Source organism: Montipora capricornis, chromosome 1 (genome assembly GCF_036669925.1).
Source record: "Montipora capricornis isolate CH-2021 chromosome 1, ASM3666992v2, whole genome shotgun sequence".
Lineage (NCBI taxonomy): Eukaryota > Metazoa > Cnidaria > Anthozoa > Scleractinia > Acroporidae > Montipora > Montipora capricornis.
The window spans coordinates 51,126,227-51,141,226 of NC_090883.1; the positions used below are offsets into that span (position 1 = coordinate 51,126,227).

At 39.1% G+C, this 15,000-nt stretch overlaps 2 protein-coding genes across 2 annotated transcripts in view; one reads left to right on the forward strand and one right to left on the reverse strand.

Annotated features, from left to right (window-relative positions):
* Nucleotides 1-6,094, reverse strand: part of LOC138047865 (protein rolling stone-like) — an 8,702-nt gene extending 2,608 nt beyond the window's left edge. The window contains exon 1 of the mRNA XM_068894566.1: nt 5,887-6,094. Within this exon, the coding sequence (XP_068750667.1) occupies nt 5,887-5,970 (84 nt within the window). The 5' untranslated portion in view covers nt 5,971-6,094. The remainder of the gene's footprint in view (nt 1-5,886) is intronic.
* Nucleotides 6,095-11,855: 5,761 nt separating this feature from the next.
* Nucleotides 11,856-15,000, forward strand: part of LOC138016227 (adhesion G protein-coupled receptor E1-like) — a 30,396-nt gene continuing 27,251 nt past the window's right edge. The window contains exon 1 of the mRNA XM_068863395.1: nt 11,856-12,141. Within this exon, the coding sequence (XP_068719496.1) occupies nt 12,072-12,141 (70 nt within the window). The 5' untranslated portion in view covers nt 11,856-12,071. The remainder of the gene's footprint in view (nt 12,142-15,000) is intronic.

The following is a 15,000-nucleotide window of genomic DNA, read 5'->3' on the forward strand; positions in this document are numbered from 1 at the left end:
TTTGTGACGCTGTCGCTGCCGTAACCGACATCTTTTCTTAAACTCCCTAATGGAAAGATTTAGTATCAGGTTACGTGAGACGGCAAACTGTAAATGGTAGGTTGTGTCTTGTCATGAAATCTTGAAAAACCTCTTATCATTCTAATTTGACTCTCTTTTCTTGAGCAGTTGTTCGATCTGTGGTTTAACAGGCAAGACATAAAATCAGTCTGTCGCCATTTGATGTTTGCGGGTAAAAGCGATGCTAAATCTCAGGCATATGATTATGCAAGCCTTACGTCACTGCTTCTTAGAAGTTTATCGTAAATAGACACTATTTTCCTTTGTGGCTATGTGAATAAATTTGCGCGGATGGGGTAAGTTTGACATTTAAAATTAATTAAATGTCGTTAATTACTAACTTCGTTTAGGAGGAAAAATTACGAGCACAAAAATGACACATGAGAATTAAAGAGATTGTTAAAAACACCCGCCTGTTAAGTTGGTGCTGACCAAAAGAAAAGCGGACTGTGGCGACGAGAATGGGCTGCCAATAAACCAGGTAAAATGGTTGTGCGAATGCGTGACGTGACGGCCACACCGTTTGGTTAAAAACCGTTTGGTGCTATGGTGTGTTCACTTTGGTTTTAAAGCTTTTTGAGTGAAAATTGCCAGATTCGAGAAACATTTTTGGATTTGACCTATATTTCAACATACACGTTTGTTCACTTTTCATCATCAAGTTTGAAGGGTACAAGAACACCAAGACTAGGAAAAAGAGAAAGCTCTTTTCAAGTGAGAATTGAACGCAAAACACCTTCTGTTTATTAGAACATTTCGCGGAGTTCAGCTTTTGAGGACCCATTGGGGGGAGGGGCGAGGGGGGGGGGGTGGGTAGGGTTAGTATCCCATAAATCTTTGGTCTAAATATCCCGTATCCCGTTAATTCCTGTGGTTTGTATCCAAGGAATGCCAGTTACTACTGATGTGTTCGTTGCGCGCAATATTTTCGAAATTCTATGAGGAGGCCGATATTGGTATTTATCATTCGATGTATTTTGTCCTTCCTTTTCATTAGCCGAGAGCCCACCACGTGACCTGAAAATAACTGCCTGCAAATAAGTGTCTTGCTGCAAATAATATTCTGCTCATGCGCAATTGACATCACGCTCTTGTGAGAAAATGACAATCTCGTTCCCAGAGTCTTCGTTCCCCTTGACCAGCGGGTCTGGTTACGAGAGACTCTTTACCTCATGAAGAAGTTTCGGCTTTTGCAGTTTTTATTTTGCTTGATACATAATTTCATTGACCTTTCGGTGAGCATCTCTCTGCTTTCCCAAAGGAATTTGCAACGTTACTTAAACGATTATGTGAATTAAACAGTTTTAAGTGGGGATGTTCATATGCTGTGCCCAGAGACCGACGATTATGAACAACAGCTTTTCATTATTGTTGACAATGAGGTTCTTCTGGAAGTAAGTTCATACAAGCAGAGTCTTTCTGCTCTTTTTGGGGTACATTACTTGGTTAACTTAGAGTATCCAAGAAAGCCAACATGTCTGCACTGAGTTTCATGAGAGTATGTACTTAGCATTCGTCAAAAAAAAAAATGCCCTGTATAGAAAAGGTGTCTCTACTCTTTTAGCTTAAAGTTAATAGCCTCTTATTACATGTATTAACAGTTGCACCACCACGGGAGCTTGAACTAACCTACATGGAGGGGTTTTATTAGAAACTGGGACCTGGGTACTAGCACCCGTCAACACTGAGTACAGTACATGCCATTGCTCAAAGGAGGTCTCAAGATCAAAAGTCAGACTATAATCATATAGGGGTGCCCGCTCACTCTGTCACAAGGTCCCTTCTACCTTAAAACTTATTGGAAACCCTGACACGTAAACACACCAAGTCCATTTCTTGATTTGTCACACAACAGGCGAGAAATAGTACAGAACATGACCATGTCAAACCATGTTATGTTATGTAGTAATTTGTACTATTACTAATGTTGTCAATTAAATTGTGACACTGAGCTCACATTGTCACCCTGAGCTCACATTGTGAAGGAAATGAAAACTAGAATCGGTTTTTGTTATATTACAACTGAAAATTTAATGACAGCCCTGTTTAATGCTGGTTTTTTGGGTGTGTGCATTGAATTAGTTCCATATCGGCTAAATTTTTTTTGTTGGGATAGAAGTGATATAAGGAAAATGGACAGTGATCGATTTTAATTACAAAAATTGTTTTTGTGTAACACTTTTCATTTATTTCATTTCACTCACTTTAAGATGTACACCATCCCCTCAAGAGAATTTCTATTGCATGTTAGTTTGTGCTTACAAGCTGTTTTCATTTCTATGGACTTATCTCATTTGCTAAATAGTTTGGCTGATTTTTTCATGTTGCATAGATTTTTCGAAATCATTAGAGTTTTCAGGCTTTTAAGTTATTTGTTCTGCAACATTAATTATTTTAGTGAAATTTAACAGAGTTGTTTTTGTGATTATGGCTTGTATGTATTGCTCTGTGTATGTATGTACAATGTATATATATTTCCTAAATTTGGAAAGCACATTATATGTTCATGGATTCTAAAAACCAACATGTTTATCCAACTAGAAGTATACATCTCTATTCAAAAATTGTCATTACTTGGTGAAGAACAGTCATTTTCTTTTTATACAAAATAATGAAAAGCAGCAAAATGATACTTCCCTTAAGACCTCTACTTCTTTAGAACAGCAAGGAAACTATTACCCAAAGAACTCATCTTCTTTTGAAAAGAATCCTAAACCTTCTCTGGTGACGAAGAATCTAACGTGAAAGATCCTTCAACGAAGACATAGCTTTATGATTAAAAGAATAATTTATTCTTTTGGAAAGAATCTCGTGTTAGAGTCTGGTGTTTCGCTCTCATTCATCTTCCACGATACAAAACAAAGACAGTCCTTTAACATTTGAAACTAATCCCGGATCAGTGCATTCAACAGCGACACAATCTGCTTTACATTTCCACGTTACACAAATTCCTGGCAACACTTGACAACACAGCCCTTTGGTAACATATTTAGCACAGATTTTTGTCCAGGCATATCGCTCCAACACGTCATATTGTTCCTTTTTCAGTTCTAGGTTGGGATATCCTAATTTCGCTAAAGAAAATTGCATGCCCTCGTGAAACAAATCCTCCACTCTCTCCGCCATTTTTGCGTTACGCCTACGCCTGCGCAATAGTGACGGATCATCCCAGAGTCTCTCGTAACCCGACCCGCTGGTCAAGGGGAACGAAGACTCTGGGAACGAGATTGAGAAAATGGCAGATCGGTTCCCCGAGCTGTCAGAGAATGATTCGACATCTTCAGTTGATCGAAAGAACAGTGAGAATACTAAGAAAGGAACAAAAGTTGCACTCAACGTATTTCGAGAGTATCTCAAGGAAAGAAAGGTAGACGAAGAGTCACTCGTGTCATCGACGCGAAGGACAAGTTGGCGAATGCATATGTACTGAAGAGATTTTATGCTGAAGCGGGATACGCTTTGAAAACTGTGAACTTCTTCAGCTTTGTTGATGCCTAGTGTTATTAAACGTTTGACTGTAAGTACAATTTGAAGTCTTCAAATGTAATTATGCTGAGAAAGAAACCAATTGATTGGTGCCATTACTCGACTCTGCAAGGCAGCGCGCGCTTACGGCTTCTTACCCTGCGAGCAGAGTCTCTTTCGATCTTCCTAGATAAGTCGGGAAGAGGAAAGTAGACTCTGCTCGCCGCTTCCACATTTTGTATTGAGCATGCGTTAAAAATTGAAAATTTATGTATCCGGTGTCAGTCACGCGTGACCAGTAGCCACAAAACGAAGAAGAAGAAGAAGTCGGAATATTTTCGAACAACTCCGGCAAACACACGACAATCAAGGAATCATTTCATTGGAAACTCAAGATAGTCCATATATCTTAAAAATGCCATTTTATTTTTTTACTGAAAAATTTATAGGTTTCTGTCAGGCTAGTTTCTGTAACCGACACATATAGGAAAAACTCATGGGAATTCTAACAGTTAAAATTGCCACGCTGTTGTAAATTTCAAAATATTGATGACGCGTGGCGACTGATCATGCGCAAAAATAAAAAAAAACAGGTTTGACAAGTCGAAACTGGACTGACTCATCCAATTCTTTGGATGAGCGGCAAATCAAATAATGTGGAGGCGGCGAGTAGAGTCTACTTTCCTCTTCCCGACTTATCTAGGAAGATCGAAAGAGACTCTGCTCGCAGGGTAACGGCTTCTCGGAAACAAAAACAAAAAACAAACTCGGTGATCGAATGATAAAACAATTATTGACCTCGGTTATCGCAAAATATGGTGATTTTTCAGTGTCTCGCAGATCAATTATTTGCCGAAGCCAAAGGCTTCCGCAAATAATTGATCTGCTCGCCACCGTGACAAATCACGATATTTTTGCTCAACCTCGTCCAATAATTGTTAAATATTGTATATATTTGATAGACAAATGCAAATAATCGCATTTGTAGGTATCGTTTTCACTATTTGTGCCTTCTATAATGACCAACGAACCTATTTTATTGTTTTGACGAAAGTTTGATGCTCGGTATCCCGGAATCCCTTCTGTAAATATTCTGTATCTCGTTAATTTTACCCCCAAATATCCCGTATTTCTATATATTTTTTATCTAAATATCTTGTATCCAGATAACCCCAAATAAGGCCCCGCTTTTACCGAAGAGACGAGAGGACATTATCATCCGAGAACACCGTAACACAATAAGTAACAAATAACTCCTACAAATGTCCCATTTGAATGAGCACTTCAAGGTACAGAGGTTTCAGTAAATCCGTAAATGTCATGGTTTTATCGTCGCTCAGGCGACAAAATGACAACTGAATGAAAGTTGTTAAGCTGAGAAATTTCATTTAAGAAAAGGAAGGAAGGAAGAGAATAAAACAGAGCAAGCACGTGGATTCGCAATTCTCTTGGAATGATAGCAAGCCAGTTCGCTTATCCCTGGAGGTTAATTGGTTAATGTTTGATGAAGCGCGCAGATTCATACAGAGTGCGCTTTCTGCATAATTTCGCAACGCATGAACTTGAGGGTGATGGCGCCATAAACCGTAAATAATAGTTTAAACTACAGCACACCAAGGTATTTTCAGAGAAGATTGAAAATGCTTGTGTGATGAATATTATGAAAATGAGAAACGATAGGTTTCCAAAGGTCTTGTGTAACCATGGTTTGTACGTACTTGGTATGTTTTGCCAGAATAGGGTCCAATTATTTCAACGTCGATCTTATGTACCGCCACCAAACAAGTGAACAACAGATTAGCATAAATTAACTTTGTGTTATTGGACCCTACGACGATCTTCCCTTACTTTTAGAGTTTTCAATTAGTCTGAAATAAAGCTTTTGATTGTCCAAATTGAACCAAAGAAGTTTTTAAAAGAAATATTTCCTACTAATCGCCCTTCAAGGTGATCTGGGAGCGCGCGTGAAGCCTAATTAGAGGAACCAGTGAAGGTAATTAGAAGAAAACCTCCAGGAAATCAGTGTACGTTAAGCTTTGTACAAAATTTAGTCGCTTGTCACTGAGGAACTTAACCTGGCCGTTGGGGAAACAACTCTCAAAGAATTGGTGTCTTTTGACGAGAGTAAGTAAATACCCATGTTATCTCCGTGTTAATAATATTCCAAAGACTCAGTCGTCCACAAGCGTGTTAAGTTTGTAAATTTACTCTTTGCAGGAACTGCGGTCAATTTTCAATTTAAACTTCTCGCGATTGTCGCTAAACCTAAGATGTAAGTCAAGCGCCATCTTCATAATTGCTTGAGCCATTCGCTCGACAGAGATAAGGTGGTTACAGAAAATTATGGATGTTGCTGCTTACCGGTGATGTTGCGAAGGCGTTGTAATAAGGGTGTGAGAGTTTGAGGCGACTAAACGCGAACTCTTCTGGACAAAGACACGGCATTTCCCACAGAAGTTGATTTTGCGCTTACATTTGACTCAGTCTCGATGAACTCAATTGACGCGTGAAGAAAACACTGCGTACTACAAGAAAGAATTTTAACGTGCAAATTTGCTGCTCAGACATGCAATGAAGCATAGCCAAACGAGATGTCACTGATGTTCATTTTGAATTTTAATTATCCGTCATAATAAAGACTTTAGGACCAACACTGAACTTTACGGGACTGTAAAAAAAGCAACTCTGAAAAAGACGCTAAGCGATTCGTTCACTAAGGTTTCCAGCACCATTTCGAAAACAACATGAGTTGTTTGTTGCGTGTTTTTAAGAACAAAAAGAAATTTAAATCAAAAGATAATGTATTCATTCTCAAAGATTCTGAAGACCACGACAGAGAACATTAATTAAATTTATGCTAATTTAAGGTTGAAGCAATGGGAATATTGTTATGTCAATCATCAATGATAGAACATGAGCTAACATTCTCACTGAGTTGCAATACTGCGTCATTCTCTCAAACTCGTGGATACAATCTGACAGCTAGTTGAATGTCGACGTCCTGCATTTTGTTTTTGGCGCTACACATGTTGGCTGCAAATTTTGTTCGAGTTTCTCTCCCTCCCCTCCCTAAATGTTTTGCTGCGTTTGAGTGAACTAACGCCTTCTCCCGGAGGGCCCGGGCGCCCTCTGCCCTCCGCAAACATCACGGAACTCTTCTGATGCTAAAAACTCCCCTTTGGCTGCCTTATTTTATGGGACCACCAACAATTAAATAAATTAAACTGGTATTTCCTCGAAAACTGTCAACACTGCGGAAAGTTATGCTGTTTCTGCAGATGCGCAGGTTTCTTATGCTTGGAACTGAAAAATCCCCCCCGGGCATGGTAAATCAGCTCAATTTTTTCGTACGGCAATGTGATTGGTTGGAAAAAGCTTAGCTTGTGTGCAAAACTGATGAGCTCTGCGGCTGAAAGCGAGCTATATCTTACCTATCTCTTACCTTGGAGGAGCTTTCTTGTAATACTGGTTTTTCCTTTGCTGTTGTATCATGTAGAGGTGAACAGAGATTTAGCTTGTATAAGTGACAAGGACAAACGAATTTGACCATACTTGTCTCGCCGTAAGCTCTGGGCGAGGTCTTCTTTACTCCTGCATTCATGAAAGATCATTATCTCCGCGTACTACCTTACGTATGGCGAGTTCATGTTTGTAGCTTCAAGATAAGATTACGGGTAATGGTGGAATGATCCTAACTCGGAAGAGAAAAACCGTTTATTCTATTCTCTTTCGCTTCGCTCAGCCGAATAGAAAACATTTCTATTATATGTATAGAAGAGACAAGTAACAAACAAATAATGGAGGAAGCCGCAAGCAATGGTCGAGTTTATTTACAAAAAACTGAGCCGGGGACACACTGGATACAGGTTACAAGCCAAGGAATATAAGAAAAAAGTCATAGGCTATTTAAAACGGCAATAAAAAATAGTAAGGAAAAAACAGCCTCGAGTAAACTGGTGGGCGTCAAGTGGTGTGACATTCACAAGGAGTGGTATATAAAGGCCTAATTATCCCAATGGGAATTAAACCAAGCAACTTCATCAGACACCTAAAAGAAATACATTTCTAGTACGACGTTCTGACGATAGACGCTGACTGAGCGGCCAAACGACAACCGAGACCAGGCCGGTGGAGACTGGACTGAGACTGGTCTTTTATATTCTTGGTTTGCACTCACGTGATTAGATGGCCATTTTGGTTTACAAAACAAAAGCAAAATGTCACTCGCGTTTTGCATGATAATAGAGCCAAGTTCCCAAAAGACTTTTTCGCTATTGTTCAGTACACCAACATGGCCGCCAATGACGTCAGGTGCAAGGCAAGGATAGACTTCAGATGGGATTTGGTTCCGTTTGTCCACAGGTCGCCCAAGCTTAATACATGAGTTTCTGTACAGCACTATATTATTCAAGGTAGAAACAATATTAAGGCTTTGTATGGGGAAAACGGTTTTTCTCGAAATTGAAAAAAGATATTTACGATTTAACATAAAAAGTAGCTTACCTTGCTTCAGTCTTGTGTTTCTTTGTATCTGTTGCGATTTCTGGCTCGATTAAGAGCGATTTAGGTGGTTTTTGGTTCCTCTTCTTTTCCCTCTATATATTCCTGCCTAAGATTGGGCACCAAACGAATCCGCTAAACGTAATCACAGAAGTAAAAGGGCCATTGAATTTCGTTCCCAAAGCTTCCATCGCCTCGAAATTCCGCTTAGATCACGGACGATACCTCCGCTACCAATTCGACTTCATTCGAGCCGCTTGTACACTGAGAAGGAATTAAGGGCCGCCAAACCCTGCAAACATTTGCTTCCGGCGAGAGCCATCGCATAAGGCTTCATTCGCAACCCGCGTTACAGCAATCGTTGGAAGATCGCTTAGCTACCCGCAGAACAGAACAGTTCTCGCGCTTCGCGCGCGCGCTCGTGAATCGCGCTGACCCGGCGCTAATTCGCCTGTTCTGCAGGTTACCCGCAATAGGACTCACCATTGGTCACCACTGTGCCCATTGACCGAAATTAATTGATTTCCCCAATCTAAATTTGATAAACCGTTCAAATGAAAGTTATTTATATGAAGAGATTTAAGTTTACAAAAATTCTGGCCACTGAGGAAGGTCTTACAAATAGTTTTCTTTGTATCCTACTAGCCAGTAGCAAAGAGCTATGTCAAGCTAATTTCTGTTTGTTGCGGGCAAAAATGGTTAATAATCCACTGGATTACTCAAATCGTATAATTTTCTTAATGTCTTTTTTTCGATCTACAAAGGAAAATATTACATAATTTCATCTTCTATGAACTAAAATAAAATACGGACTACGGCGCTTGATTTCAACAGATCTCACATCATCGATCACTTACTTCTGTGACGATATCCAGTAGATTAAACAGTCCTCAAACTTCGGTACCACAGGTTAGCAGAAATATAAAAACAGGTTGGTGAACAAACAGGTTAGCATAGATCCGTTGGCAAAACGTCCCAGAAAAAGTGAACTTTTTTCGTGTTATCCGGTCTTAATAATGTTACTAATCTTAAGGTAATCAAATGTCAATCAAGGAATCAATTAACAGAATCAAATAATCTATTTTTTAACAAAACACTGTTTATTTTCGTCTGCTTCTCAACAACGATGATGAGTCGGACGTCCTCCGAAGAAATGGGATGATCTTCCGGCTATTGATCGGTTCGCATGCACTGCCACATTCGCGAGACAACTAAGTTCTATCAAAGTTAGTTTGTGCGAATCCCCCTGCTCAAGATTGCACTACCGTGGATTCTATCATGCAGGAGTTTTAAAATGTAATGCAGTAAAGAGAACTTTGCAATTTTAGCTGGATTCTTGGATTCTTGTTACAATGTTTACCCTAGTTCTGAGGCTGATTCCTCATAAAAACAAAATAATAATGCAAGGCTGGTTGTACGACTGTGAGGATATATATATATATGTGTTGTGTAAAAAAACGGTCCGTGTAAAAAAGCTGCTTTTTTACATAAAAAAGCAGCTTTTTTACAAAAATATATTTTTGTAAAAAAGCTGCTTCTTTACGTAAAAATGCTGCTTTTTTACAATTATATAAGTGTAAAAATGCAGCTTTTTTACGTAAAAATGCTCCTTTTTTTACAATTATATAATTGTAAGAAAGCTGCTTTTTATGTAAAAATGCTGCACTTTCACAATTATATATTTGTAGGAAAAGCTGCTTTTGAACAGAAATATCTGTGTGTAGAAAAAAGCAAGTACAGAAGCCGTAAATAATTAAGCAAACCGGCTTTTACAACGGTTACTGTTAATACATTGCATCAAGTAGTGTAAACCATTCGTTGCTTTAGAGTGCCGGGCAGTGCATTCATAATTTATCTTTCTGAAACCGATGGAGAAAGCTTAGAGCTCTTCCTACTGAAATACCGTGGTGATGTGATTTTATGTAGCCTATGTTAGCCATACACATGATTTTTATTGTCGACATCACAATCAGTTTATAATCAGCGTATAAATTCGAGACAATATTTGGTTCAGGTCACAGCGCAAGGGCGCGTGCAAGAAATTTAGTTAGTTTTGTAAACACACAGTCCAAGCGCTATAACTTTCCAACGATTTATGCCAGGGCCCTGAATTTTTTTGTTGGCTTGTGCTAGCCATATAATTATTATTTTATGATAGAAATCACTTTCCCAAGCCTTTCAGAAGTGTCGAAATTCGAAAAACTGTTTCCTGACATGTCACGTCTTGTAAAGGTGCAGGAAATTTACAATTCAGTTTTGTAAAAAAACGGTCCGACCGCTATAACTTTCCAACGATTTATGCCACTGTCCTCGATATTTTGTTGGTTTGTGCTAGCCATATGAGTATTATTTTATGATAGAAATCACTTTCCCAAGCCTTTCATAAGTGCCGCATAATGCCAAAAACCGTTTTCTCACATGTCACGCCTTGCAAAGGTGCAGGCAATTTACAAACCAGTTTTGTAAAAAAACGGTCCGACCGCTATAACTTTCCAGCGATTAATGCCAGTGTCCTGAATATTTTGTTGGCTTGTACTAGCCGTATAAGTATTATTTCTTGCCAGAAATCACTATTCCTTGCCTTTCATAACTGGCATTAATCGTTGGAAAGTTGTAGCGGTCGGACCGTTTTTTTACAAAACTGAATTGTAAATTTCCTGCACTTTTACACGGCGTGACATGTAAGAAATAGTTTGTCGAATTTCTGCACTTATGAAAGGCTTGGGGAAGTTATTTCTATCATAAAATAATACTCATATGGCTAGCACAAGCCAACAAAATATTGAGGATACTGGCATAAATCGATGGAAAGTTATAGGGGTCGGACCGTTTTTTTACAAAACTGAATTGTAAATTTCCTGCATTTTTACAAGGCGTGACATGTAAGGAAACGGTGTTTCGCATTATGCCGCACTTATGAAAGGCTTGGGAAAGTGATTTTTAGTAATAAATAATACTTATGCGGCTAGCACGAGAAAACAAAATAGTCAGGACACTGCCATAAATCGTTGGAAAGTTATGGTGATCGGACCGTTTTTTTACAAATATACAATTGTAAAAAAGCTGCATTTTTACAAAATATATATTTGTAAAAAAACGGCTTTTTTACGGTACCGGTTTTATACGCCAAACAGTACTGTCTGCAGTTAGTTATATATATACTTCATTGCCACTAAAACTCGAAGGATTTAAACTTTCCCGATCCTTTAGAAAATCACGTACACAGAGACACCCACGTAAAGTAATTCCCTGTTATGACCAGACACCATTCTCATAACCGGCTAGTATCTGTGAATTTAAAGTCTAAACTATCTGATGCAACAATGGAGGTTTTGTCACTGGTGATGTAACCTTTGAGACAATACCAGGGACTGGCTGTGCCCACCCAAATATTTGTCATTGCTTGTCATCCCGCAGGTCAAAAGGTCAAAAGCGGCGCCATTCACGTGGATTATTTACAAGAAGTGCGGAAAAATATAGGCATTTGAATAAAGAAAAACATTAAATTTCACGGGTGAGGAGAAAAATTGAGCGCAAGACAAGGTGCAGGAAAAAATTCTTTAAACTAATTAATCAAACAATTGAAGTATCAAATAAACTAGGAATGTGAATATCGCCGACAACATGACTCTGGTATTTTAGAAAATTGGAAGAAGCTACATAACATTAGGGCGAGGAGACGTGATAATTTTCTTTACTCTCGCAAGCGTGTTTTTGTTGACGTATTGATATTGTTGGGAGAGACGACTTATTGATTAATTAATCCCAAATGAGGATTAAAAGTTATTAGGGGGGGGGATGCACCCTTAGGTACTTACCGGAACTGACGGTAAAACATTGTCACATTTCAACTCGATCTTCATTCTAGAAAGATTGACATCTTCGTAAGTGTAAACATTGTTACTGCGATCGAAACATAAACCACCGAAGGATTCAAATGTTAATATTTTAGAGCATTTTGATGTTAATGTGCCATTTTCTTACAATTCTCCCACGCAAGCCCCAAGACGACTCACCGGTTACCATAAAACATCGCCCAAGGTGGAATGACGAGTTGTGATCGCTTGTTTTGCCTCGTGGCTCTTGGAATCACACTATTGATAACAACCAAGCCAGGTAAGCTTTCTCTGCCACAAGGCCTCGATCCTAAAGTTAATGGCTTGATACAATAAACAGAATCAAGTAATTCCTCTTTGATCTATTGCGGGCCAAAGAGGACCTTATATTTATTTGGTAAAACATTCAGACATTATTCTCTCTGTCTATGGCCACGAAATGCTTTTGCAAGAGCCAATTTCTCTAAGACTACTTGCCATTTTATTATCCGACAGCAAACTTCTCTCAAGTCTCCAACATTTACCAGAGTGGCCCGAACATGAGAACAGTTTTGATCATGAAACATATTTTAAATTTCTCCTCCACTCCTTCTTCTCCATGTGACAGGCCTTATTTTTTCAATTCTTTGCTGTACAAGTATGTCCTTTTGACCTCTCGTCTCTGACATAACGCAATTTACAAGCGTCTGCAGCTCATCCTTTGTTATAAAACTGCTCTTCAGATCAACGCAAACTAGGAGATATGCTAAGTCGCCCATCTCCCGCCGTCGCAGATCATTTTCCTTAGTGGTCATTTACAGAAGATGTATATAAACTAACCAACCCGACATGAATTTATCTTGGAGTTTATCTCACAAGGCATGGCGGTAAACCATTTACACCAAGGCGTAGTTAATAGTTATGATTCTTATCGACTCAAACATGTTCCAATTTTTCTGATAAGCGATTTTCTGCTAAACGACAAATTGAGCTGCAGTTTATCAGTAGACGTCATTTATAAGCGTTTGATCATGATGGGATTGTTTTGAACTCTCATGCACGCGAGTGGATTAAGTAGTGCAAAAATTCTCTTTGCACGATTTGAAAGGTTTCAGACTCTTCTTGTCTTATTCTCTGCTTATGTAGTTTATAACTTGAATGGAGACGAAGTTTTCACATTTCAAAAATTAGTGTTATTACAAGATAAGGATGAAAAGGGATTCAACATAGTCGCTTGAGTCCTTTTTCATCGTGCACGTGTGCTTTGACATCGATAATTTTCGCCAAACCGTCACACGACATTGTCAACATCAAGTCTTGCCTCCCATATCGACATCGCGGTCTTCCATAGACCACCAATACCCAATTCTATATAATCCGAAGCGAACTGAAACCCTCTGAGTCTCTTATTTTTTGCCGCATACTTCGATAACAGAAAATTCCAATAATTAGATGAAGATAGATGGGATCAATTTATATTTTTCTTCATTAAGTCCCAACTTGAAGAGTTAAACAGGTCACAGGCAGGCATCGTCTGATGCGATTGGAAAATATCTTTAATGCTTGTGGTTGAAAAAATAGCTTCCTTATTCAGTTCTCGATTAATCTCAAAGGCGATCCTTAATTTGACATTCCCAGCTTGGTTGCCTTTGGACAACCGAGTTTGTAATCGATATGCAGCGTTTAGAGCCGGCGATAAAAGAGCTGTCCGTGCTGATTATGGGAAAAGCACAACAGGGCAGGTCAAATACTCGTTACTGAGTACTAGACATAAACTGCAGATATCACCACCAACTGACAAGAAAACAATCACCAATTGTGCGTACCATTTTCAAACAAAATAATTAATAGTTACCTGGCTTGATCACAGCTAGAATTTACAATCAACTTTATTCGGCAACGTTGTTTAGTTTCATTCTCTCGGTCTTCATCAATCGTTAGCAGTTTCGTCCACTTATGTGCACAATGGTCTCAATTGTCCTTAGTTTCCTTAAATTGCCGCAACAACAATCAATTCTTGTTATTCTAGACAGCTTTGTAGCGTCAGCGGAACTAGTGTCACGCACGCGAATGGGAAGATTGGAGTATCAGCTGCTCGCTTTACTCCTGTGATATGAAAAATGTTTTCCCGTCTAGAGAGGTCACTTCACCAGCAGAGCCACCCTGGGCCCATCAGTTTCTTTTTTCATATATATCCCATAAACATGTAGCGCACCCTTTACGCGAAAAATAAAATTATCGCTGTTCTAGAATGGTGACCCGCGTTAACGAGATAGGGTTACGGTAATAGACCTTATTCACGATGGCTACCATGTTGGATTTACCATTATCATGCAAATTAGCTACACGACTTCTGAGGGGGCAAACAACACAAGTTCGATAGGTTATAACGAACATCTTAGCCACACAGATGACTTGTCTCACGTTCATTGAATGTTTATCACATAAGTAGTAAAATAGAATGATTATACAAATTTCTTTTTTTTAGTGAAAAATGAGCAGATAACGAAAATTATAAAAATTATAAAAGGTACTTAATTCTAAATTCTAAAATGTGCTTTTAGCAATATTATTTCAATATTTCGAGGAGCCGATTTTCCGCTATTTGCCTTTTTTTCCAATGTTTGCCCCCCCAGCGCGCATAACACATGGCTAATTTGGATGATAATTTGAAAACCAACATGGCGGCTATCGTGAATAAGGCCTATTTCTCGATCTTTACTTGGTTTAACAGGGCAACACCGTTTGCCGGGTTACGTAAACTATCGCTTAAGTTTTCTCTGCTGGGATGGTGGCCCTATTAAACGGGACAACATTTCTCCATATGAACAAGACCCAACTGATCACACAGTAGGATAATTAAAAGCGGGTGCTGGGTTCACTCGGATTGCCTATTTACTTTTGCCCTGTTCTACTACAGAGCATGGTCCGTGTTTTCAATCTAGACAATAACTGATTTGCGTCGTTCACGGTGGCTCAGTTGGTTGAGCACCGGGCTGCCATGCGGGAGGTCGTGAGTTCGACTCCGGTTGGACCAACACTTGGCAGGGCCTTAAAATAACTGAGGAGAAACTGCTGCCTTTGTAATTACATCCGAAAATGGTTATACTTTCAAGTCTTCTCGGATATAAAGGACTATAAACCGTAGGTCCCGTCTCAC